Source organism: Triturus cristatus, chromosome 3_1, assembly GCF_964204655.1.
Source record: "Triturus cristatus chromosome 3_1, aTriCri1.1, whole genome shotgun sequence".
NCBI lineage: Eukaryota > Metazoa > Chordata > Amphibia > Caudata > Salamandridae > Triturus > Triturus cristatus.
The window spans coordinates 214,845,382-214,869,076 of record NC_140583.1 but is presented as its reverse complement, the minus strand read 5'-3'; the positions used below and the strand labels follow the sequence as shown (position 1 = coordinate 214,869,076).

Here is a 23,695-nt window from a genome sequence, read left to right as displayed (position 1 = left end):
TATCCAATTACAGCGTGTCGCCGAGACCCAGGATGTAGGATGCCAAGTAAAAATGATTCCAGTAAGAACACAGAACCTTCCAAATTTGAAATGTCAGCCATCCACTTGAGCAGGTCAAAGGAACATACATGCTCCTTGTATCCAGTTGTCAAGACCATCCAAGGACAACCTGTGCTGATTACAAGGAAACGGAGATCCAAAAGACGCGGCACAGTTATCTCCGGCTACTGGCCACAACGCTGGGTTGTACACGAGCCGCATACCTATAACAGTCCTGGTTATGGGCCACTAAGGGACCCATCAACAGTTCGAAATCCAGGACAGCGAGAGGTAGTGTAGCCAGGCAAATATCCAGGGCCCACTGAAAACTGCACAGGATGCAATAAAACACGGGTTGCACACAAGTGAAGTAAGCATGTCGGAAGGTTAAACAAAATTCGGCACCCAGTGTCTAAGGGCACCATTCCAAAAAGTTGGAACATTCGCTCACGGTGCAGCTGTAGCAATAACACAATTGGAGCAGTCATTGCAGAATAGCAGGAACAGTAGAATGATGCTGCAAATTAAGAGGAACCCACCGTACACCAGTGAAAAACAGAATGTTTAAAGTTGGCATTACTCCAAAAATAGTCTGAAACGAGGTCACGAGGCTGGAGACACAAGTTTAAAAAAGTGTGCCAGGCCCATTGTATTAGACGCATTAAATATTTGATGAATCAATTCCCCGAAATGGAGGGAAATATTTGTGTTTAACATTGTTTGTATTTCACTAGACGTTCTTGGCATCTGCAATTCGAAGGTCTCACGTGTCGAAGTGAGAGACACTTCTTGTTGAAACAAAAAGCACTGTGAGTCTGCTTAACTTATTGAAATCTGTTTTCAGGGTTGGAATGGAAGGCCACAACGAACTATCTACACTCCCACGTGGAGGGGGAAACAGGATGTTTTTGCAAAAAGTAACTAACTGGGAAACAGACACTACATACGAGATTCCTGCCCGCATACCTCAGCAGTCCTGATTATTAAGAACAAGATAACTTCCATTCGAAAAAAATGTGAGGGTGGGAACAGGAGTTCCTTTTAAAAACGAGCCAGACTGGGGGCAGAAACCTTACCGGTACCATGAATTTTTACATGTTGACACACAAGGGACTGATGGCAGTAACATTGCACCCCTCCCCTGTTAGAAAAAGTTCTTTCTCAGCTGGTTGACAATGATATGTAAAGGGCAGAGACCATAACTTATGTATGTAACTGCTCCCAAGGGGTTCATATCTTCTAACTGGGAAGTGTTTAATGCAGACAGTGAACTGAAACATCGAGATGAACAACAAGATAACCCCATGTATTAACCATACCGCCAAAGAGTTTCCGCTACAGTGAAGGGAAGTTGTTCAATGTTCTCTATATGTAACACAGTGTAACTAGCGTCTTTCATAGCCATTAATTGCTGTTGCGTGTCGGAGTAAATGGTAAAAACAAAGCGCTACAATTTAGGCAATGCCAGAAAATGTGCCCATTCTTAAGTGTTTGCAGTGTTCAGCCAAATTGCTGATCTAAGTTGATTCTGGCCATGATACAAGGTAGACACTTAATTTTCTACATTCTCAATTACAGATTACACATTATTATTTAAAGTATGAACACGAGATGATAATTTATTAATACTGTTGTCGACAACAGCAAGCACTTTATCTAAATTATCCTGATCAATTTGGCTTAAGCGTACAGCAGCCTCCATTTGCGCCAATTTCTAAAATTCATTATACGCAGCACAAACAAATCATTTCAAACTAGGGGCTTTTGGACCCAAGAGGTAATCAGATAGGTTTAGGTCATCCGATAGGAGAGAAAGATGTTTCACGGCAGCCAATGTGCAATGTTCTAACCATTGTTGACCTTATTTACCTCCGGAATAAGTAGTAACAGTGTTGGAATGTGGTATTTGTGGCTAAAGTGGATCAGGTCTATTTAATTTGAACCCAGAGGTAGCGTTCACAAAAGAAGAATGATAAACATTTGTGTCTGATGGCCCACCCAGTTGGAGCAATCACAGAAGAATTAAAAGTACCATTTCTTATTAAACTATGTAGTTGGTTTTCGGTATAATTTGTATAAGACTGCAAACTATCAAAAAGGGCTAAAGATGGAACAGTAGGAGTATTCAATTCCTTAATCTTAGCCAACCCCAGACAAGTAGTTGATGGTTTGCATAGGTATGAGACATGCACAGAATAGAGATTCTGTACCTTGGACTTGCCAAGACTTAGTGACCTATACTGATTTCAAGTCATTACTGTCCTTCCAGTAATCATATCCTGTCAGGGTTAGGTTATCAATAAAAAGGGATGCATATATCAATTTGATCTACGTGAGCATATATTTTTTCTAAAGAATGGGAACCAATTTTTTAAAGTATGATACTGGGTCCAAGAGGTTATAGCCGGTGAAATAAGTGTATTTCATCTTTTGTGTACTGGAACTACCCTGAAATGGAGTTGGGCAATGTTCCCATTGAGTATAATTGAATTGGGGATGCTGTCCATTAGCTCTATGCTAAAAATGGTGTTCATAATGTTGCTGACAGAACAAATAGGCATAGTTAAGTAGAATTTAAATATATATCTTCAGTTTCATAGACCCAGGTATTATCACATCACCCATGGAAACACGGAATACATATGGTATCTGTAGGTTTCCATAGGACTGAGTACATCGAATGGCACCTTATCCCATACTATTCCATCAGTGACTGGAACCTTTATGCGAGGAGGAATAGGGGTGCGGGGGGGGCAAACCTCTGTCAACCAGTTATGCAGCAGAACATTCTGGAAGGTAGTGGTCATCAAATAAAAGGAAGAAAACAGTCATGAATCCAATCCACAAACAGAAATAACATGGACAAAACAATCCAGACATATGTCCAAAGTGGAACCAGATAAGTGCGTTTTAACCAGGAGATGAAAACACAAATCTGCGCTGGTGGTGGGGATAAAACTGAGGACAAAAAAGAACTGTCTGAAGAAAAGTTCTCTTGGTCAATTTAGTAACCAGAAGAACTCAGCTGGAATAACAGAGGCTGGGATTCTGGATGTAGACCCAAGGCTTGTACTCCCCAAGGGTCCTCAAGGGCTGGACCAGAATATACAATTTTCATTGTGGAGTGTAAAGAAGATAAAACAGGCACCAGGTCAACTGAAGACTCGACATCCCTCTCCGGCAGCTGGGGAAAATCAGAAGCAACAGAGATCACAGGCTGTAAAGAAATGTCCTGTCCTGGGAGACCCCGAGGCATACTATTCAGTATTGGTCAAATGGCGTAACTTGACATGTTCAATGGAATTTAAAGCAATGGTCTTTGTATCCCAGTAGTGGAGGTAAAATCAAAGTTTGGGTACCCTGAAGACTAAGCACTGGAACAGGAGCACGGTAGGATGGACCAAATTCTTTCTTGATCGCCACCTTTTTACAAACTAGATCTCCAACTTTAGGAAGCCAGCCAGAAACAGGCATCAGAACAGCAGCATCCGATGGCGGAGTCAACGGCAAATGGGTTTCAGCCGGAGCGTCACAACACTTTTGTAGATCCAGTAAGACAGCACAGTGGTTATCTACGTCAAATGTTGCGCAGCCGCCACAAAGTCTAGACCATCAAGGTTTGGAACATACATCCTTATGCAAAACAGTATTTGGTACAGTGTCCGGAAACCCTGAGATGATCTTGGTAGATTATTAAGAGCACGCTCAAACCCCATAAAGATGAGTGAACCGGTCTGAATGGAAAGAGCCACAGGCATAAGTTCCGACAAAGACATCCAAGTCCTTTACAACAGCGAGATCATCAGCAGAGGGCTGTGGCCGGACCTAGAGGAATGTAGTGCAAGAATCCAAATATATATATTTGAAAGCATTATCAGAAATAGGAGGACCTCAATGATCAAGATAAATGCAGCAACATGGATGATTTGAATATAAAGATGTGTCCGAGGTGGTCGTGACACAGTAGAGCTTTTAATTTGTTGCCAAACATGGCAACAATGGACATATTGTTGAGTCTGCTGGTATAAACGAACAAGTTACTTACCTTTGGTAACAATATATCTGTAGGAGACATAGATTAGTTATGGATTCCTCACCTTAGAATTACCCCCAGGTGTCAGACTGAATCCAGATAATTTTTCTTCAGCAGTACCCCTGCGTGTCTGCAGGTGGTATTGGTCGACTTGAGGTATCTACTTAGACGCCGCCCCAGCATGCTGACATCAGTTCTTTACACAACATTCCAGGACAGAAGCGCAGAGCCATGCAAGACACTGACCACTGGTGCACGAAAACTAGGGCCCTGCAGGGAAGTCCCTTACCCTAGAAGTCAGTTCGCAGAACAGGGAGGATGGGTGGGGCGGTGAGGAATCCATAACTGATTTATGTCTCTTAGAGATATATCGTTACTGAAGGTAAGTAACTTGTTCATCTGAAAGAGACAATTAGCTATGGATTCCTCACCTTAGAATAGATACCCCAGCAATATCAACCCTGGAGGTGGGTCTGCAAACCAAGTTCACACCAGAACGTCCTGGAGAACTGAACGGCCAAAGAAGCTGACTCTCCAGACTTGGCTGTCCAGGCAGTAGTGTTTGGTAAACGTGTGCAATAAAGCCCACATAGTTGCCTGGCAGATGTCAAGAAGGGGGACTCTAAGTTCCAAAGCAATAGTTGCTGCCATCTCCCTGGTGGAATGGGCATGCAACCCCACTGGAGGTTCCTTTTTCGCTAAGGAGTAACAGATCTTGATGCAAAGAACGACCCATCGAGAGATGGTTTGTTTCTGCACGGCCTGAGCTTTCTTGGCGCACACATAGCCAACAAAGAGCAGGTCATCCACCTGGAATTGTTTTGTGCGGTCCAGACAGAAGGAAAGAGCACGTTTTGGATCCAGACGGTGGAGCCTCTCCTCCTTTTTAGAAGGATGCAGGGCGGGAAGAAGGTGGGCAAAGTGATGGTCTGTCCTATGTGGAAAGAGGTAACCATTTTGGGAAGGAAAGAAGGCCCAGTGCGAATGACAACTTTGCGGGATGAACAGCCGGGAAAGGAGGTTTTGAAGAAAGAGCCTGCAGCTCACTCACCTTGCGAGCAGAGGTGATGGCGACCAGAAAGGCAGGTTTAAGTGTCAGAAGTCTGAGAGGACAGTTATGTAGTGGCTCGAAGGGAGCGCACAGAAGAAAGGTCAGACCCAAGTTCAAGTCCCACTGAGGCATTACGAAAAGAATTGGAGGATACAAGTGAGTACTGCCCTTAAGGAAGCGATGTACAATAGGGGACTTGAAAAGAGAAGGATGGTCAGGAAGCCGAAGAAAGGCTGAAAGATAGCCTTTTAGAGGGCCCAGAGCCCTGCTGGGCCAAAGAAAGAATGAAGAGGAGAACCTCTGAAAGGGGTGCACAAAGGGGCTCCACAGCCTTTGCTGCGCAACATGCCACAAACGTGTTCCATCTGCAGATGTATACCATTTTGGTGGAGGGACGCCTGGCTGCCAAGATAATGTTACTGACTTAGGGAAGAAGGTTAAAAGCTGTCAACTGTAGCTTCTCAATTTCCACGCAAGGATGGGGAGGCTGGACATGTTCGGGTGGAGGACCGTCCCCTGCTGCTGCGACCGAAGATCGTCTTGAAGAGGCAGTCTGATTAGAGGATCGATGGCCATGTGCAAGACCTCGGGATACCAGACTCTTCGTGCCAAGTCCGGAGCCACAAGAATGACTTGGGCCTGGTCATGCTTAAAGGGGTTTCGGTTCATAAAAGGACACTTGGTAAAGGAAACAACGGGCACCTCTGACTGGGGTATAGCGAAAAGCTGTTTATTAGGACCATGACGTCACCCAAAAAACACAGAAAGTACAGTATCGATTCGCAGATATGGCTATCCTCATAGCGAATAGTGCCATCACCATGAGGTGGAAATCAGTCTTTCCCCCTAAGCTCTTCACCTGGCACAAAGAGATGATCTGTTGGGGTGAGGCAGAGAGTGCTGTTATCAGAAGGGAGGAACTCCGAGAGTTGCGTAAAACACCCATATCTATGGAATGGGATCAGATGCTAGAAACACTAAATGCCATTGATCCTTTTGATCCCACCAGTCCCTAGAATATGACACCACCCCTCCTCAGCCGAGCTGTAGATAACTAAACCCATACAGACCTACACTACATACTGCGTCACACCATAGGAACATTTTTGAAAACATAATAGCTTAAACACGGCAATCCAATGTATTGACTGTATAACCCTTATCCAGAGCATAAACCACATCGGTGAGCCAGGGAGGTGGGTGGGGGAGGGCAAATGGGACGTTTGGCTTTGCTACTTTTTGTTCAGTTTCCTTAATAGTGGAGCATTAAAAGATGTATAAACACATAACTATGTATACGGACGAATCCAATTTGTGCATACAAGATAATGGTTATCGAACGACACAGAATGACAAGTCCTCAAAAGAAATGATCACTTTGTTAATATGCTAATCATAAAATGATCTAATGTTTACCACCAAGCAAAATAATGCAATATTTTGATGTGCTGTATTAAACCAAAATTAATAAAATTGTGTTTAAAAACAATTTAAAACAATAAAGGCAGAAAGGCACACAGGAGTGCAGAGTTCCAATCTAAATGGAATTCATTTCCAAGTGAAAGCCGCTTTAGAAACTCCAAAGTGCAGAAGTACTGATATTGTGCGCTATCGGCGGCAAACAGATCGAGCCAAAGTTCTCCCATTCATGGAAAAGACTTTGCGCCACTTCCAGGTGTAGTCACCGTTCATGATCCGTAAGGCATTGATGGCAGAGTTTGTCTGCAGTGGCGTTCAAGGAGCCTGCCAGGTGCTGCACCACTATGAAAATGTTCTGGTGCGCCAGCCAAGTCCAGAAAAACAGAGCCTCCTGGTACAGGGCCCACAACCCCATCCTGCCTGGTTTGGTGTAATACCACTGGCAGTGGTGTTGTCCGTAAACACATGAACCAGCCTTTCTTTGATAGATGGAAGGAAAGCCTTTAATACCAAGTGGAAAGTTTTCACTTCAGAAGTTTGATATGAAGGAGAGATTCCGCCTGAGACCAGAGTCCTCTGATCTCCATCTCTCGTCGATGGTCACCCCAACTCTGAAGTGTCACTACAGTCAGCTCTGGGTGGGGAAAAGAGAGAGGTCTGCCACTGACCCAAATCAAGGTTCACCAGCCACCTCTGCAGATCTTTTGTAGTCCCCTTTGAAATCTTGAACAGGTCGCAAAGGTTCAACTGGTGCTGAGCCCACTGAGACTTCAGATCCCACTGCAGAGCCCACATATTTAATTTGGCATGGTTTACCAGCAGGATGCAGGAGGCCAACAGAGCAGCCTCCGAGTCAATCTTATCGAAATTTAGGATTGAGGCTGAAACATCAGGATCATAGCCCAAATATCCTGGACACTCCACTCCAGAGGTTAGAAGCAGAACTGCACTGTATCGAGAATGGCTCAGATGAAATGGGAGTATCTGCAAAAGAGTCAGGTGTGACCCCGGCATGTTGATAGTGAACCCTAGTGAGTGTAAAAGGTTTGACGTAGTCTGGAGGTGGGTGACAACTGCTTGGGGTGAACTCGCCTTCAACAGCCAGTCATTGAGGTAGAGGTAGACAGAAGCCCCTTTCCATCTAAACATGAGCTGCAGTCACCACCATCATTTTCATGAACACCCTGGGGGAACTGGAGAGGCCGAAGGGGAGCACAGTGAAATGAAAATGCATTCCCTGTCCAGTGGGGTTGAAGACAACGTGTTTTTACTGACCTTAGCTCTTGAGGCCTGAACAATCAGGATCTATGGGGAGGGGTGCTGGGACAGAAAGGCTGGGTGTCCTGGGGCAGGACAAGGACGTTGGGCAAACATGCGGTTGACAGGAGCCCCTGTGCAAGGTTTGGCACAAGCTCCCAGAAGACGTCTGTTAGGGCTTTATTGAAAGGAAGCATGGGCTCAGCCAAACCTGCTCCTGGGGGAAGCACCTCAGATAAGATGCTGGTTTTGACCTTGACCACAGCTGTAGGTCAAGGACCTCTGCTGGCCTGTGCATCAAGATGGTGATGGATATGCCATCTATGATATCGGGTCCAGAGTAGAAAGCATGCCAGAGTCTGGGGAAGTGTCCAAACCACTGGTATCATCCAGCTCCTTATACCAGTTTTCAGTTGGATAAGGGTCCCACTCCATGGGATCAAACTAATCCTCCTCTTCTACCCCTTTAGGGAGGAAGGGAATATCTAGTGGAGGGAAGTTCAGGGGTTGGTAGGGATTGGACAGCGCTGAAAATTACATTGAACAGTGTAGGCTGGAGTCAGGGATGAAGACAGGCTCGTCGTCAAGCAGCGCTTGGGCCTGCACTGGAGGGGAGAGAGTCATAGTGGAAGTTTGCACCGTGTCATCGCTAGTGTAGATATGGGTGCAAATCCAGACGGCATGGCTAGTGATGCGGATGGACACGCCGACAGTAACCCAGCATAGGCTTCTTATAGTTCCATGAGGCCGAAGGTGCACCCCAAGTAGTCAGTGGCTTGAAGATTGTGTGCATGGCATCATAACATTCTTTAAACTTGGAAGGCTCGGCTCAATTGACCTCAGGGTAGTGCAGAGAGGGCTTTGACGATAGTTCCACAGGTGGAGTGTGGGAGCAGTGCCTAGCCACACGGCTTTTGGACACAGAAGTCAAAGACCACTTCAGCTTCTTTTCCTTGGACTTACCGGACTTGGAGGAAGATATCTTAGAGCACAAAGGCAACATCCAGCAGGAACAGCTCCGAGAATGGTCCTGAGAACGTCACAGAGCCTTCTTCTGCCACACCTCCAGTAGCTTCATCACCCGCTCGCGAATCACCTTGTGGTGCATCGACTCGCACTCAGTGCAGGCCTTGGAGCCGTGACCCGACCCCATGTACCAGAGACATACCAATTGGGGATCAAAAACAGATGCATGTGACATTCTACACAAAGTTTAACCCTATAGGTTTCGTAGAGGGAATGTCCCTAGCACACTGGGAGCAACAGCTAAAAAATAATCGACAAAAAGGTCGTAAACAAATGATCAAAAAATGACCTGGGTAGCTATCCAGATCCACACTGTTGGCACAGAACGACAGAACTGATTTCAGCTCAACGGGGTGGCACGTATATGGGCACTGCCATGTCACTTATGACATGGACGACACCAACGCGTAGCCGACTGATGCCACCTTGAAGCATGCACTCGAACTGATCAAAGTTTTACGGATCCACTCTAATACTTGGAGAATATTCTAAGGTGAGGAATCTGCTGTTAGAAGTCTCTATCAGAAATTCAGAATTTTGCCAAGAATTACCACAATGCACCATAGATGGTCACTGTAATGTCTGGGAAAGCTAGAATGGTGCCAATAAAGTCTACATTAAGTCAATCATAGACAACAATTATTGATGGATAAGCCAACATACTCAAGAATGCCCACAATATGTCAAGAAGAATGAGTCCGTATTAAATAAAGAATGGCGAGTTTGTTGCTGTGAATTGCTACAATATGTCATGGATGAGGTAATATTATTGTAGGATAAAGACAAATGAGGTAGTAGTGGTCCCAAAGCGGGAAATTACTGTAGCTCAAATATTAGTACGTTTGTACAATCAAAAAATCTGTGAGAATATTGATAGGGCTAGTTTTAGTCAAATTGAGGTGCTATACAGGCTCAGTTCACCTACTACATAAGGTGCTAGTTACCCATTAGAAATCTAATGTGTATTCACATATGCAAATTAGAACCTTAATCAACACCCACATAAATACATGCAATAGGCCATAATATACTGGCTAAATTTAATAATCACAAGAAAAGATGTAATTGTACACAATTTCACATTTAGCATCAATTCATCCAGAAGAAAAGAAGTTACTTACCTGTAACTACAGTTATCCAGTATTGGTATCTTTCATAGATTCACATGCCTGAATCATTTCCCGTCGCCGAGGCGGGAATCCCACGGTAAAATACAAAAGCAGTGCTTAAGTAATAGTAGTAGGCTAAAAGAAAGCCAGAGGCCTACAACTTAGTAGCCTATCTACATCATTATACGAAAAGAACTAAAAAATAGTTCCAACCAATCAGCTACCAGCACCCTCTAGAACCTTCCCAGCAGAGGCAGTTCTCCTCAGATTTTCTTAGCACAATTGGGAAACATGGATCCCAACCAAAGAACTGTCTCGCCGGGGAGGAGGGTGGGAGCATGTGAATCTATGAAAGATACCAATATTGGATAACTGTAGTTGACCTTTCTTTGTAAAGGTTTGTTGGCTTTGTCATGACATAAATGAATTGTAGAAGCCAGGCATCTGGCTATTTTTGCCTTAGTTACAGCAGTCCCAAGTGTGGCTTGACCATAGGCTACGTACAATTGATTGAATCGCCTGATGTCCTTAGTTTTCTGTAAATAGAACTTTAAACATCGTTTAACATCGAGTGAGTGTAATGCTCTCTCCGCTGGTGTGGCTGGATCCGGGAAGAAAACTTTAAGCTTTACGGGTTCATTAAAGTGAAATTGAGACGGTACTTTAGGGATGAATTTGGGATTTGTCCGGAGAGTTGCGTAATCCCTAGAGAAATGCAAAAAGGGTTCTGAGATAGTGAAAGCTTGGATTTCACTAACCCTTCGAGCCGATGTAAGAGCGAGCAAAATAGCAACCTTCCATGTGATGAACTTGAGCTCAGCTTTGTGGATAGGTTCAAAAGGTCTTCTCATTAATGGAGCCAACACTGTGTTTAACTCCCACTCTGGAGGAGGTGCACGTATCGGAGGGAAAACTCGAAAGAGTACTTTCATAAATGGTTTGACTAGCGAAGAGGAACAGAGCGAAGGTTTATTAGAACTCTTCCTGAATCTGGAAAGCGCAGCAAGTTGAACCTTAATTGATGAAAACACAAGCCCAGCTTTGGCCAGGGATAATAAATAAGGAAGAATTTGTTCCACAGGAGCTTGGATAGGGTGGACATCATTCACATCACACCAATGACAAAAATAGCTTCCACTTTGAGCGATAAGTTTTGACTGTACTCTGGGCACGAGTTTGTCCAGAATTTCACAACAGTCCCGAGAGATGTTCAGATCTTTGAATTCTAAGAAATCAGGAGCCATGCGTGCAAGTGCAGCGACTGTGGATCTGGATGAAGTATTTGACCCCTCTCCCTTGACAACATTGTGAGTGTTGGTACTAGACGGAGAGGATTGTCCTGAGATAGTAGAAGCAGTTCCTGGAAAAAATTTTGGCTTGGCCAACGGGGTGCAATCAGGATGAGACGGCAACCCTCCATCTTCATTTTGCGGAGCACTTTCGGAATCAAAGGTATTGGGGGAAAAGCGTACGCACAAAGCCCTGACCACCTCATGGACAGGGCATTCCCTCTTGATCCCTGTTGAGGGAACCTGCTGGCGTAATATTGGCATTTCCTGTTCTCTCTTGTCGCAAACAAATCCAGTGCTGGATTGCCCCAAACTTGGAAGATTCTGTTCACCTGCTTCTGCTCCAATTCCCATTCGTGACAGCCCAAGAGAGACCTGCTCAGGGTTTCGGCCAAAGTGTTTTGAAGCCCCTTGACGTGCTCTGCTCTTAGGGTTATGTTGTGGGCTGTAACCCACTCCCACAGTTCCTGAGCCTCCTGCGAAAGAGACAGTGAACTCGTTCCCCCTTGTTTGTTGATGTAATACATGCTGGTCGTATTGTCGGTACGGACCAGCACTGAGGAGCCCGCAATCCTCGGGATAAATACTTGCAGAGAGAGAAAGATGGCGCGAAGCTCCAATCTGTTGATAGGTTGTTGCCGGTATTCTTGGGACCATCTTCCTTGAATCTGCAAGTCTTGGAGATGGTCTCCCCATCCCTCCATGGAAGTGTCTGTTGTTAGAACGAATACTGGAGGAGTTGGTAGAAAGCCGGAGACAAGTTTGCAGTCTGAGACCACCAATGCAGAGAGTCTATCATGCACGATGTGACCCTGATGGAGTCGTCGAACGACCCTACGGCTTGCTGCCATTGCAGATGCAATTCCTCCTGCAGAGGTCTCATTCTGAGTCGTGCCAACAAGACAAGGTTTATTGCAGATGAGCACATTCCTAGAGGAGAAGCGAATATCCGGACAGAAACTGACTTTCTTTTTGTGATTGAAATCGCCAATTTTTCCAGACACAGCTGGCGGTCTTTGACAAGAATGCTTTGCACCGTATGGTGTCCAGCATTGCTCCCAGAAAAGGAATCAGTTGAAAAGGACGCAGCTAAGACTGGTTTTCGTTGAGAGTGAGGCCCAGCGTTGAAAAGAGATCTTCGGTTGCTTGCTCCGAAGGACCCTTGAGCAACCAATCGTCTAGATAAGGAAACACTTGTATTCCTTGAGATCTCAGAGTCGCTGCCACGGGTGCGAGACATTTTGTGAAGATCCTTGGTGCCGATTTCAGTCCGAACGGAAGCACCTTGAACTGATAGTGGACGCCAGCCACTGTGAATCGAAGGTATTTGAGATGTTTGGGATGTATAGGGATGCAAAAGTACGCATCCTCCAGATTTAGAGAAGCCATAAAATCCCCTTTGTTTAGGCAGCTCAAAACTTCGGCAAGCGTAACCATCCAGAAACTCTGTTTTTTCAGAAATTTGTTGAGTTTGCGGAGGTCCAGAATCGGGCGCCACTCTCCTGATTTTTTCTTGATGAGGAAGAAGCGAGAACAGAACCCGGTCCTTTTTGAGATGATGGAACCTTCTCTATTGCATTTTTGCAGAGCATTTTTAAGGCTTCTTTGAACAGTAAGTGAAGACGACGGGGAGGGGGACCCCTGGGTGGGGTAGTAGGTGGTCGTTTGATGAATTCCAGGGTGTGACCGTTGATGACTAGGTCGAGAACCCATCGATCCGAAGTGAACTGTTGCCACTTGTGGGCAAAAGCTGAAATTTTTGCGCCCACGGGGAGGGAGGGAGGGATGACTGGCGTCCTACGTAACTCATTGTTTTCTGTTGGCATTGCGACCCTGATTGTTCGATCGCTTTCGACCGCCCTGGCGAGAGAAACTAGTTGAGGAGGATTGTTTGTAAGATGATTGCCCGTAAGGCTGTCTATACTGTGTCTGATATTGTCTATTTTGTTGATTTTGATACCCTCCTCTTGATGCAAAGCCACGACCTCTTGCACCTCGAAAAGATCCACGCCTATATTGAAGAGCAGCCAACGATTTAGCCATATCGGTATCCATCTTTATAGCAAGGAGGGCCGCATCTATGTGTTTTCCGAATAAGGAATCACCATCATAGGCCATGTCTAAAAATTTTGTTTGTACTTCTGGCCTAAAAAAATTTTGCTTTAAGCCATCCTTGGGGTCTAAGTACTGCAGCACCAGCGAGTTGTCTAAAGTTGGTGTTGGCGATGTCCAGAGCGCAGTCTATGATCTCAGATGCGGCTCGTTCTCCCTCCAAAAGTATCTTCTTTGCATCTTGTTTACGGTCCTCAGGGATGAGGTCCATGAATTCTGACAAATCTGACCACATCTGACGGTCATAACGGCCGAGTATGGCCAAAGACTTCGCTGCTTTAATGGAGGCTGCTGCCATAGTGGAGAACTTTTTACCTATAAGGTCCAACCTCCGTCCTTCCTTATCCGGCGGCGTTGATATTGGCGTAGCTGGATTTTTGGATCTTTGCTGGGCGGCTTGTGATATTACTGAATCTTGTCGGGGATGACCAATCAGACAAGACGGAGTTTCTGGAGGAGCACGGTACTTTTTGTCAATGCGAGAGAGGACAGCCGGTATAGAGGCAGGCGTCTTCCTAATTTTTATCCCTTCATTCCAAATATAATCAATGATGGGAATCGTTCTTGTGGCCTTCCTTTACTCTTCTTTAAAGTCATGTAAGAAGCAATCCGTGTGTTCTACTGTGACTGGCAATTGAAATCTGGTTGCAGCACATTGCATCAGGTTATGAAAACTGCCAATATCCTCAGGGGGAGAATCTGAAGGCTGAGGAATAGGTGGAGAAGGCATTGGTATGATATAATCATCCCAAGGATCCACACTAGTATCTTTATCAGGCAATTCACCCTCCTCGACCTCTTCCTCATCCGAGGAAGAAGTATCATGGTGTGAGTGTGGTACTGAGCCAGAAGTGTGAGGCGGCGAATTAGGAACCTCCTTTTGCGGTAGTGAGTTTGGCACTTCAGAAGGTAAAGGTGGTACGTCAGGGACAGCCTGTTGTGGGGGAAACCGTTGACGGTAATCTGCCAGCATGGCCTGGCGATCTTGTATGAGTGTAGGAGGAAGATGACCCGTCTCTCTATGATCCCAAACTCTTCTGGGATGTCTGTGATGTTGTGTAGAGAGGCCTTCCTGGTAATAGTGTTCCTGGTAATGCTCTTCCTCATCGTCATCTAGGCATTATATGTGAAGTTCCGAGGGGTGCCGAGCTATGCAGAAGGTCCCTCATCATCTTCCTCATCAAAGTCCTCATCCTCTACATAAGTCTCTAGGATATGAGATGGCAGAAGAGGAGATATCTTGCTGTAATCCTGTCTATGGTAAGTCTTTAGTTGAAAATGAGTATAATAAATAGGCGTAGTTTGAGAAAGTGGTGGAATCGCCCTCGACAAACTTGTCGTCGACGGGCTCTTCGTCGTCAACGGGATGGTCGTCGACGTGCTCTTCGACGACGGGACTGACGTCGATGGGGCTGACGTTGACGGGCTCTTCGTCGATGGAATCATCGTCAATGGGATCGTCGTCGTCGACGCGGTCGTCGTCGGTGGGATCGTCGTCGTCGATGAGGCAGACATTAGAGATAGAAGTACCTTTGACGTCGATGGGACCTTCGTCGACGAGCTCGACGTCGACGGAGACTTAGAAGATGAACTCTTCGTCGACGAATCTTTCAAAACAGGCTTTTTAGACGTAGTAGAGATCTTGGAAGACACAATAGGTGAAGAGATGGCCGTAGTGGAGACTGTAGCCATCGACAGAGAGGCAGCAGAAGTCACAGAAACCATATGAGAGGAAACCAGAGTAAGAGACTTCACCTGGGTTTTACTCATAGTTTTAGAGACTGAAGGTCTTTTAGATACCTCAGGGGCCAAGACAGCGTTGACCCAGAGGATAATTTTAGTGACCTCTGTGAATGGTCAGAAACTTCTTGAGAAGCCTTGTGATGTTTTCTTCCCTCAATGGAAAAGCTGTCATGCGATCTAGCCCTTTTGCTAGACGTCGAGGCCTTGTCATCCTCCTCAGCCGAGGAAGATTTCAACCATAAAAGCAGCCTTGCCTCCCTGTCCCTTAGAGTCTTAGCAGGGAAGGTCCGGCAAATTCTACAATCCTTAACAACATGTTTAGGATGTAGGCAGTAGATACAATCTTCATGTTGGTCGTCCACATGGACCCTCTTCTTCTCACAGGTCCTGCAAGGTCTAAAAAGAGCCTTCTTATCAGACATTCTGAAGAAAAAAGTGAAGAACTAAGTAGGCACTCAGGGAGACTCCCTTCCACACGACGTGCGGTGAAAATCTGAGGAGAACTGCCTCTGCTGGGAAGGTTCTAGAGGGTGCTGGTAGCTTATTGGTTGTAACTATTTTTTAGTTCTTTTCATATAATGATGTAGATAGGCTACTAAGTTTTAGGCCTCAGGCTTTCTTTTAGCCTACTACTATTACTTACTTAGGCACTGCTTTTGTATTTTACCGTGGGACTCCCGCCTTGGCAACGGGGAATGATTCAGGCATGTGAATCTATGAAAGATACCCCAATACTGGATAAGTCAATAATATCCTATCTCATTTCTGTGGCCTGGACTGGTTGAGTGCGTGTTCGAGGGCAGGCTGAGTGCACCCAATACACCAACTGCTACCGAAATAGTTAACCAAAAACCTCCAACTAAAACTTTTAGGGTAGTTCAAATACAAATTACGATTAAACAATCATAAAGAAGCAACCTGTGCCACTCTGACAGCCACCAGTGAACCATATATCTTGTTTCAAATCAACTCTCTAATGGCAAAACTATAGCTGCCCGCAGTGTTCATAAACTAACTTGTAATTCTAGGAGCAGCTTACCTGATAAGGTCCTGAACCCTGCTGTTAAAGGCTTCCGCTTCTGTAGGCTTATTTTTGGTTTCTTGTGTTTGAATTTTGGGGGTGGCACACTTGTTTCTTTCTTCGGGGAGATTGGAGAGCACACCCTCAAACACTAATGAACTGAGGCGGAGAAGCCCTGTTGTAAACCCCTCAAACACCTGCTTGTTCACACTTCTTCCTAAGATGCTGTTTTCCTCTCCTGGGACATGAATCTGCAGGACAGAAAAAGTGAAAGCTGAAGTGAAGTAGCAACTGGAACAAAAACACAGCAGTGCTACGTTTGTGCTAAACCGGGTGGCATATAAAGGCCACCCGCAGCCATTATTATGCATTTCCATTACCTACTTGAAACATTTACCCAACTTACTAGAAATGTTAAAGTGTTCAAAAAGCACAACAGACATTTTAGAAAATAGAAAAACAAAGTAACAGCTTGCCACAAGACTTGCAGGAGCGGTATTAGGTCGATTCTATAGGTAAAATACGGCCGGAAAAAAATATATGCAGGATTATTTATGAATCAAGCAACCCGTCTGCAACTTCTAATGAAAACAAGACACACAATAGTTGTGGGAATGCAAATACTCACTGGGGATGAGCACTTATCTATAGTGACACTGAGTAAGAAAAGCAAACGTCTACAAATGTCTCTAGAAACAGGCTTTAATTATTATGCAACGTGCAAGACGCAGCTAATTTACAAACCTTTCCATCTGCACATGGTGATGTCCAGTAGAATGGTACTATTAAACAAAGCTGGCTTTTGCCTATTCCTGTTAACCCGTAGTTACATAATTAGCCACACTGCATAAACTGCACAAGCAAGGGTAATAGCGAACATAATTTCTTATTTATTACACCTACAAGGCCCTCCACAATGCCGGACCCTCCCACATCAACCACTCCCTGACCTTCCACCAGCGGACCAGACAACTGTGATCTGCTCCCCTCACCCTTGCACACATGCCCCGCATCTGGCAGAGCCGCAGCGGAGGTCGTTCTTTCTCCTACCTCGCTGCCAAGTCCTGGAACAACCTCCCACTCTATCTCCAAACCTTCTTTTCACTTTCTAACTTCAGGAAGGGATTTAAGACATGGCTCTTCGACTAAAGCTCTCCATTCTTCAATGCCTGGATACACCCTGGGGTGATAAGCCCTGTTATGTAAATACAGATTGATTGATTGAAAACATATCTGAGGTACGAAGCACCAACTTGTACACCCGATCTGATTTTGCATTTATAGGGTGTAGGAACCCGGGGTCACCAGGCCCTATAGGCGGTAGCGTGGCGCGAGCCGGTCGGGCAACCAGAGGGCTATGTGTTAAGCAACCATACACCACACGCTTCTCATGGACTAGGAACACACACAATAAGGGACGCCACACCGTTCAATTATGCAAATACTTCAAGTTTATCCAAGTTTAGTTGGTCAGATGCAGTTCAGGAAATAACAAGGTAATACATGAATTATAATACCATCATGACATTACATTCGACACTCTGGGTGATACTTATGCAGTGCCTAACCTTGTTCTAGCGCTGTGCGCGCTTACGTAAAGTCTTTCCCTGAACGGGCCGTCTAACTAAGCATGTTACTTGAACGGGGACACATTGGGCTCACTAACATGGCGCCTGTGGAACTGAGCGCTCCTCGTAATCAATGGCCCCTAATCCTGTGAAGTAAAGCATATGAAACAAAGCGCTTCGCGCAACCATTTGTAAGTAATTACAGTCGAGCAGAGCATATAATACAATACGTTCCTCGTGATCCTGGTGTAGAATTTCCTTCGTGCAGAACATAAAACACAATGCGCTACGCGCATCCCTTAGCATGTAATTACTGCCGAGTAGAGCATATAACACACGGCGCTACTCGCATTTCCTGGCAAAACAATTACTATCGAGTAGAGCATGGAACACAGTGCGCTACTCGCATCTCCTGGCAAACAACTTCGGTCGAGTAGAGCAGGTAACACAAGGCGCTACTCGCATTTCCTTTTAAGGTAATCACTATCGAGTAGAGCATATAACACAAGGCACTACTCGCGATCGCGGGCATGTGAATACTTTCGAGCGGAACAGGTCATACAGTGCGCTACTCGCATCCCTTGTCACTCCAGCGGGGGAAGCAGGGTCGGTGGCGGGAAGCGCCACACGAGGGTAATGTTAGTCAGTTCCTTTAGGCGGCTTCCAGCGGGGAGACTGACAGGACTTGCGGAGCGGGTCCCTATGCTCCGGTGCAGTTCACTAAGCACCGCTCTCAGTCTTACAGAAGGGGGGACACGGACAGGATCCCTCGGCGGGGTCTCTCCGTCGCGCAGGCAGGGGAGGGGATTCCCACGGAGGGGACGACCCGGGCCAAGTGCGGTGCGGTTTCCGGACCAGCAGGGGGCGCACCAGGGGGGATCTCGGCCTCCGGGCTTACCTCCGTCTCGGCGTCAGCAGGCGTCCGTCCTCACGACGTTGGGGGAACTCGGCCCCGACCTTGCGCACCTCCTCACTCGGCTGCGACGGCAGCGACGGGGCCCCGGGCTTCTCCTGGGCCTCGCGACACAGCAGGGCACTCCTCCAGGCCTCCAGGCCGCAGCGGTGAGCGCGCTGGCTTCGTCGTCGCAGGGGGGGGGCTCAAATTAAGGATGGGGTAAAGTGCTCAGCGGAGCACGCTGCCGGGGGTCCCAGACCAGGGTAGGAAGCGCGGGGGTCACAGCGCTAGTACCTGGTTGATCCCCGGTGTCTTGGCAATCGGCTTAGTATTTTGTTCACTAGAGTAGCTTGGACACGCAGTCTCAGCTCTGGCATTCAAGGCTTACAGCTCGCTCTTGTCATGCAGTTTCAGTTCTTGAAGTTAGATTTCAGTTCTCAGTTGACAGATGAAGTCTTGTGGCGCAGATGTATCTGGCGCCCTTAAGGGGTTCTGTTACAGGGGTAGGGATGGAGAGGGCGACTAGGTCCTTCCTAGTCAGGCTGGCAGAGAGTCTCTGGGTCCTCCTACTACTGGGCAAGATCAGTGGGATTCACAGGGCACCTCACTCACTTAAGAGGCAGTACCTAAATCCTGTCACTCTCAGAGGCATAAGTCCCTGGCTAGGCCCTACCGCCTACACTCCTGGTGGATTCTTCCAGCTCTGCTTCACCCCAATGGCCAACTCACCACAAAAGCTTCCCTCCCACTCTTAAGTAGCCCTAGGTCAGGTGACCTCTAGCCAAGGCGGCAAAAGTAAAACCCCACCTGCCTTCTAGAAGGTTCCAGCTTCTTCCAGGAGCTTCCCCACTCTAACTATGGGACAAAAAGGCGGGCTGGTGTCGCAACATTGTTGTGGGTCCCAGCCAGCTCCTGGCAGCTAGGGTGCTACTATCAAAAACGACCACCCTGCAGTAGCAGGGGTCTGTGGCAGCCATCTTGGGAGAAGTAAGCACCTGCACCTTAACACTACAAAAACGAAAAAAATTAGGGAAAAAGGGCCAAGTCCAACATAGGGTAAATCCACACCACTTTCCACTCAACTGATGTCCGAACAGAAGATGACCTGGGTCTGTCTGTTCTGCATTCTTCGGGTGAGTACTGGCGACTTTCCATGAAGTTTGTCACAGTCTGGCACGGTGGAAAAGCACACACACACCCAGCGCTCCACGTTGCAGGAGCAGGACACACCAGGGGAGGCCATGCACTAACTGGGCCACAGAGGCATTGAGTCTGCATGAGTGACGCCGGTGGGGATACCAGTGTCTTGCCAGCATGCCCAGCCCGCCTCCCCCACAAAGCACGTTCCTGGGACATCACCTAATGTTCCTGGCTGACTAATGGGTCTGCAGTCCAGCCACACGGTGACCCAACACGCCCTGCGCAGGAGGAGGCGGAAAACATGCAACGCTGCTTTGGTAGCCTGGGCAGTCAAGAGTGGAGGCGTCCCGGGAGCGGAAGCCAAGTAGTTCTTCAGAACTCCCTGCAAAGACAATGCTGTTCACGAGCCCCCGCCCACCCTGTAATCAAGTACCTCTCGCACACTATGAAAAGCACGGTGCACGCCTTTCACGCCAGTGCCATAATAAGTACGAGGCAGTCAGACACGCTACATAAAAACAAGTCTGATTGATAATGCTATCTGACAAATACACTCTCTCTTCAGGCGCTTCCTCCTACTAAATATTTACTTTGTCTCCATGTGCCAAAGTTCGGAGGCTGAGAGTGTGGCTCAGTGAGTTGAGTGTTCCTTGCTCATACAAGCAACGTAATACATATGACAAACCCTTCCGCGTAAGTGTTAACATCTTATTCACAGCGATTATCAAACGTCTCTCAGAGATGTTCAATAATCACATATGTTTTTCGCCCTGTCAAGCGCAGGCCGAGGTGATGTAGTGAACTTCACATGCTTTGAAATAAAAACAACAGAAAGGAGAGAGAAAGGCTTCCAGGGTTTCCTGCAGGCCCCACCCCTCCTCGGGACTGCTGTGATTTCTTAACTTTAATGAGCACGGCGCCGCCTTCACGGACACCGTGCTATGCAATGCAATAGGTGTTGCTTTTGGTATTGTAAATAACAATGGTTTCATTTTTTAAAAGGCATTGCCATTTGCAATGCCAGTAGCTCCACAATTCGCAGTTGCGTGACCTATTGCATTGTAAATGCTCGTTCTTGCTGTTTTCAAGGAAAACTTTAAAACATGGGCACAGTAATGTTGCAATTTCCCAAGTCCTTTCTGCTAGCTCATGGCACTGCATTCATTCACAAGTGCTTGTTGCCGTTCTTGTAACTAGTTTATCCTGCTATTGCCGGACGAGATTACCATAGAGTGAGCAGAATCAATATTCATGTAGTGGGATGGTGCTTAGATGGCAAGGCACTACAACGTTTAATAGAACTGTTCTGATTTGCTAAAATTGTAATTCTTTTGCTCACACCATGATGAGTTTACAGACATTAATACTTTCCTACGCAAGAAACGTGTACTCAAACGCTAGATTTTGGGGGTGAGCCAGAGCTTGCCTAAATAATTTTCAGTGCTACTAGGGATGCTGTCTGATTCCATATTTATTTCTTATTAATTTTGCTGCTTACAATATATGGGGTTCCCAGCCCACGAAGCCATCACCACAGTTCAAAAGAGGAACCTGGCAGAATAGGAGCAGAAGTGGGAAGCCAACGAGCACCGGATAAAGGAACGGGAACCTTCTTTCAACAGAGCAGGAAAAAGGGAGCAAGCCAGCATAGTTAACTGATGTAAAGAGCCCAGCAATTTTGTGACTACAAAGGAACTAGGTCGGAACTGCCTCATGCCTGGTTTTGTGATTTATGCATTATGCCAGCAGACTGTAATGACGGAAGGCAAAGTCATTTTTTCGGGCGAGGCAAGGGCATGTTTTCCTTTTTCCAAAATGTCAACTCATCGTCTTTCCCAATGGTAACTCTGGTGCGGTCTAATGCCTTGCTTACCAACTGACATAAAAAAATAAAAGACCTCAAAGTGTACATGAAAAGTACACTGTACGCCACCTTAAAGTTCTCACACATTATGTTGCTTTGCAGCTTCAAGTCACTATATGGGCAAGAATTTCCCTAGTTACTTGAAGTATCATTAGACATATATTTGTGTCTTCTTTATCGCTTGCTTTAAAAAAAACAATAAAAAAAAAGGTCTGTATGTAAGGCCTGATGCCGAGATTAAAAGTGTTAGTTGTTAAATTAATTGTGTCGCAGACAGGATAAACTTCTTAAACTTGGCCATATACATTACTTGAGAGGAAACTTAACACCTGAATTAGCTCACAAGGCCTGACCTGAAAATTCTGCAGCTTTTAAAAAATCTGGTTTCCTTCTTCAATTTTCTCTTACTTTCGCAATCGTCCCAGGTTTCTTTAACTGTTTTTTTCCTATCCTCAAAACACTCTTTTAGAGTGTACTTGCCATCCAGTCATCTAACTTTTATCCTTTGTATCTAACAAGCCTGTTTCCAGACTCCAGAATGGGAATACTCAGGAGGTGGGTAATGCAGAAGTATAGGTGAGTCATGTAACTTAATGGGGTGGCAGGTACAAATCAATACAGGGTTTTGGGTGATCTACTGGTTTGGACACTTAAAAGGTCTGTCCTGTTTTTTACAATTACAAGGATTCTAGAGTTGCTGCATACCTTTGTCAAGGCATTTTCCAAGAATCACTGTGCTTACACTACAGCTAGACAGGTGGCTGGAAATTCTTTAGTGTGGTCACAGTATAAGTAAACAATCTGGGGCAAAAGCAACAGGCATGGACAATGTCCTGTGCCTGAGAGGTCATGCTATAATGGCACTGACCTCAGACAATGGTGCAGGCACACTGCCCACTAAACACAGCCATGCACTATGATTACCTCAGAAAGGGGTATAGGGGACACTGCTCATTGCTTTGAGTATTTGATATTCATGAGCAATGACTTCGGAAGATTTATGGTTTCACTGCAAACTGTGCCTATCATAAATCAATGAATTTTTAGGTTTTCAAAATTCCAAAATTCACATTTAGCAAAACGTTTTTCATACCAATGAATAATTATTTTCACATAATTCCAGTGTATTGAGGATTTTAAATGATGACAAGCCTGGAAAGAAATTATCTATCTACTAGGGCCATATCAAACTTTGGTGGGCCTGATGTGCAAAAGAACAAGTTACTTACCTTCGGTAACGATGTATCTGTAAGAAACATTAGTTAGTTAGATTCCTCACCTTAGAATATCCCCAGGCGTCAGACTGGATCCGGAAGATTTTTCGTCAGCAATACCCCTTGCGCGTCGCTAGGCGTCGTCTGCGGCTCCGCGTCCGTCGTCGGCATCGTGCGCTGGAATGACGTCGTCTGAGTACTTAGACGCCGCCCTCGCACGCTGACGTCAGTTCTTGTACATAGCTTTCCGCGCCAGGAACGCAGAGCCATGCAAAGACCGACACTGGTGCCAAAAATAAAATCTAGGGGCCTGAAAAGGATAACCTTAACCCTAGATGTCAGTTCGCAGAACGGGGAGGATGGGTGGGTCGGTGAGGAATCTAACTAACTAATGTTTCTTACAGATACATCGTTACCGAAGGTAAGTAACTTGTTCATCTGAAAGAAACACGTTAGTTTGATTCCTCACCTTAGAATAAATACCCAAGCAATACCATCCCCGGTGGTGGGTCTGCGAACCAAGATCACACCAGAAAGTCCTGGAGGACAGAACGGCCAAAGAAGCCATCTCTCCGGACTTGGCTGTCAAGGCAATAATGCCTGGCAAACGTGTGTAGCGAAGCCCACGTCGCCGCCTGACAGATGTCCTGCAAAGGGACACCCCGTCCCAAAGCAGTAGTAGCCGCAGTGGCCCGAGTGGAATGGGCGCGCAGCCCAACAGGAGGGTCCTTTTTTGCCAAGGAGTAACAAATCTTGATGCACAAAACGACCCACCGAGAGATGGTCCGTTTGTGCACCGCTTTCCCCTTCTTAGCACCCACGTATCCAACGAAAAGTTGGTCGTCCACCCGGAACTGCTTTGTGTGGTCCAAATAAAAGGAGAGCGCATGTTTTGGGTCCAGACGGTGGAGCCTC

At 46.1% G+C, this 23,695-nt stretch overlaps 1 protein-coding gene across 3 annotated transcripts in view; it reads right to left on the bottom strand.

Annotated features, from left to right (window-relative positions):
• Positions 1-23,695, bottom strand: part of SCAPER (S-phase cyclin A associated protein in the ER) — a 3,109,515-nt gene that overhangs the window by 633,163 nt on the left and 2,452,657 nt on the right. For all 3 annotated transcript variants that reach the window (XM_085643688.1, XM_085643687.1, XM_085643686.1), the window contains exon 26: positions 16,118-16,350. In XM_085643688.1, coding sequence (XP_085499814.1) covers positions 16,118-16,350 — 233 coding nt within the window. The remainder of the gene's footprint in view (positions 1-16,117; positions 16,351-23,695) is intronic.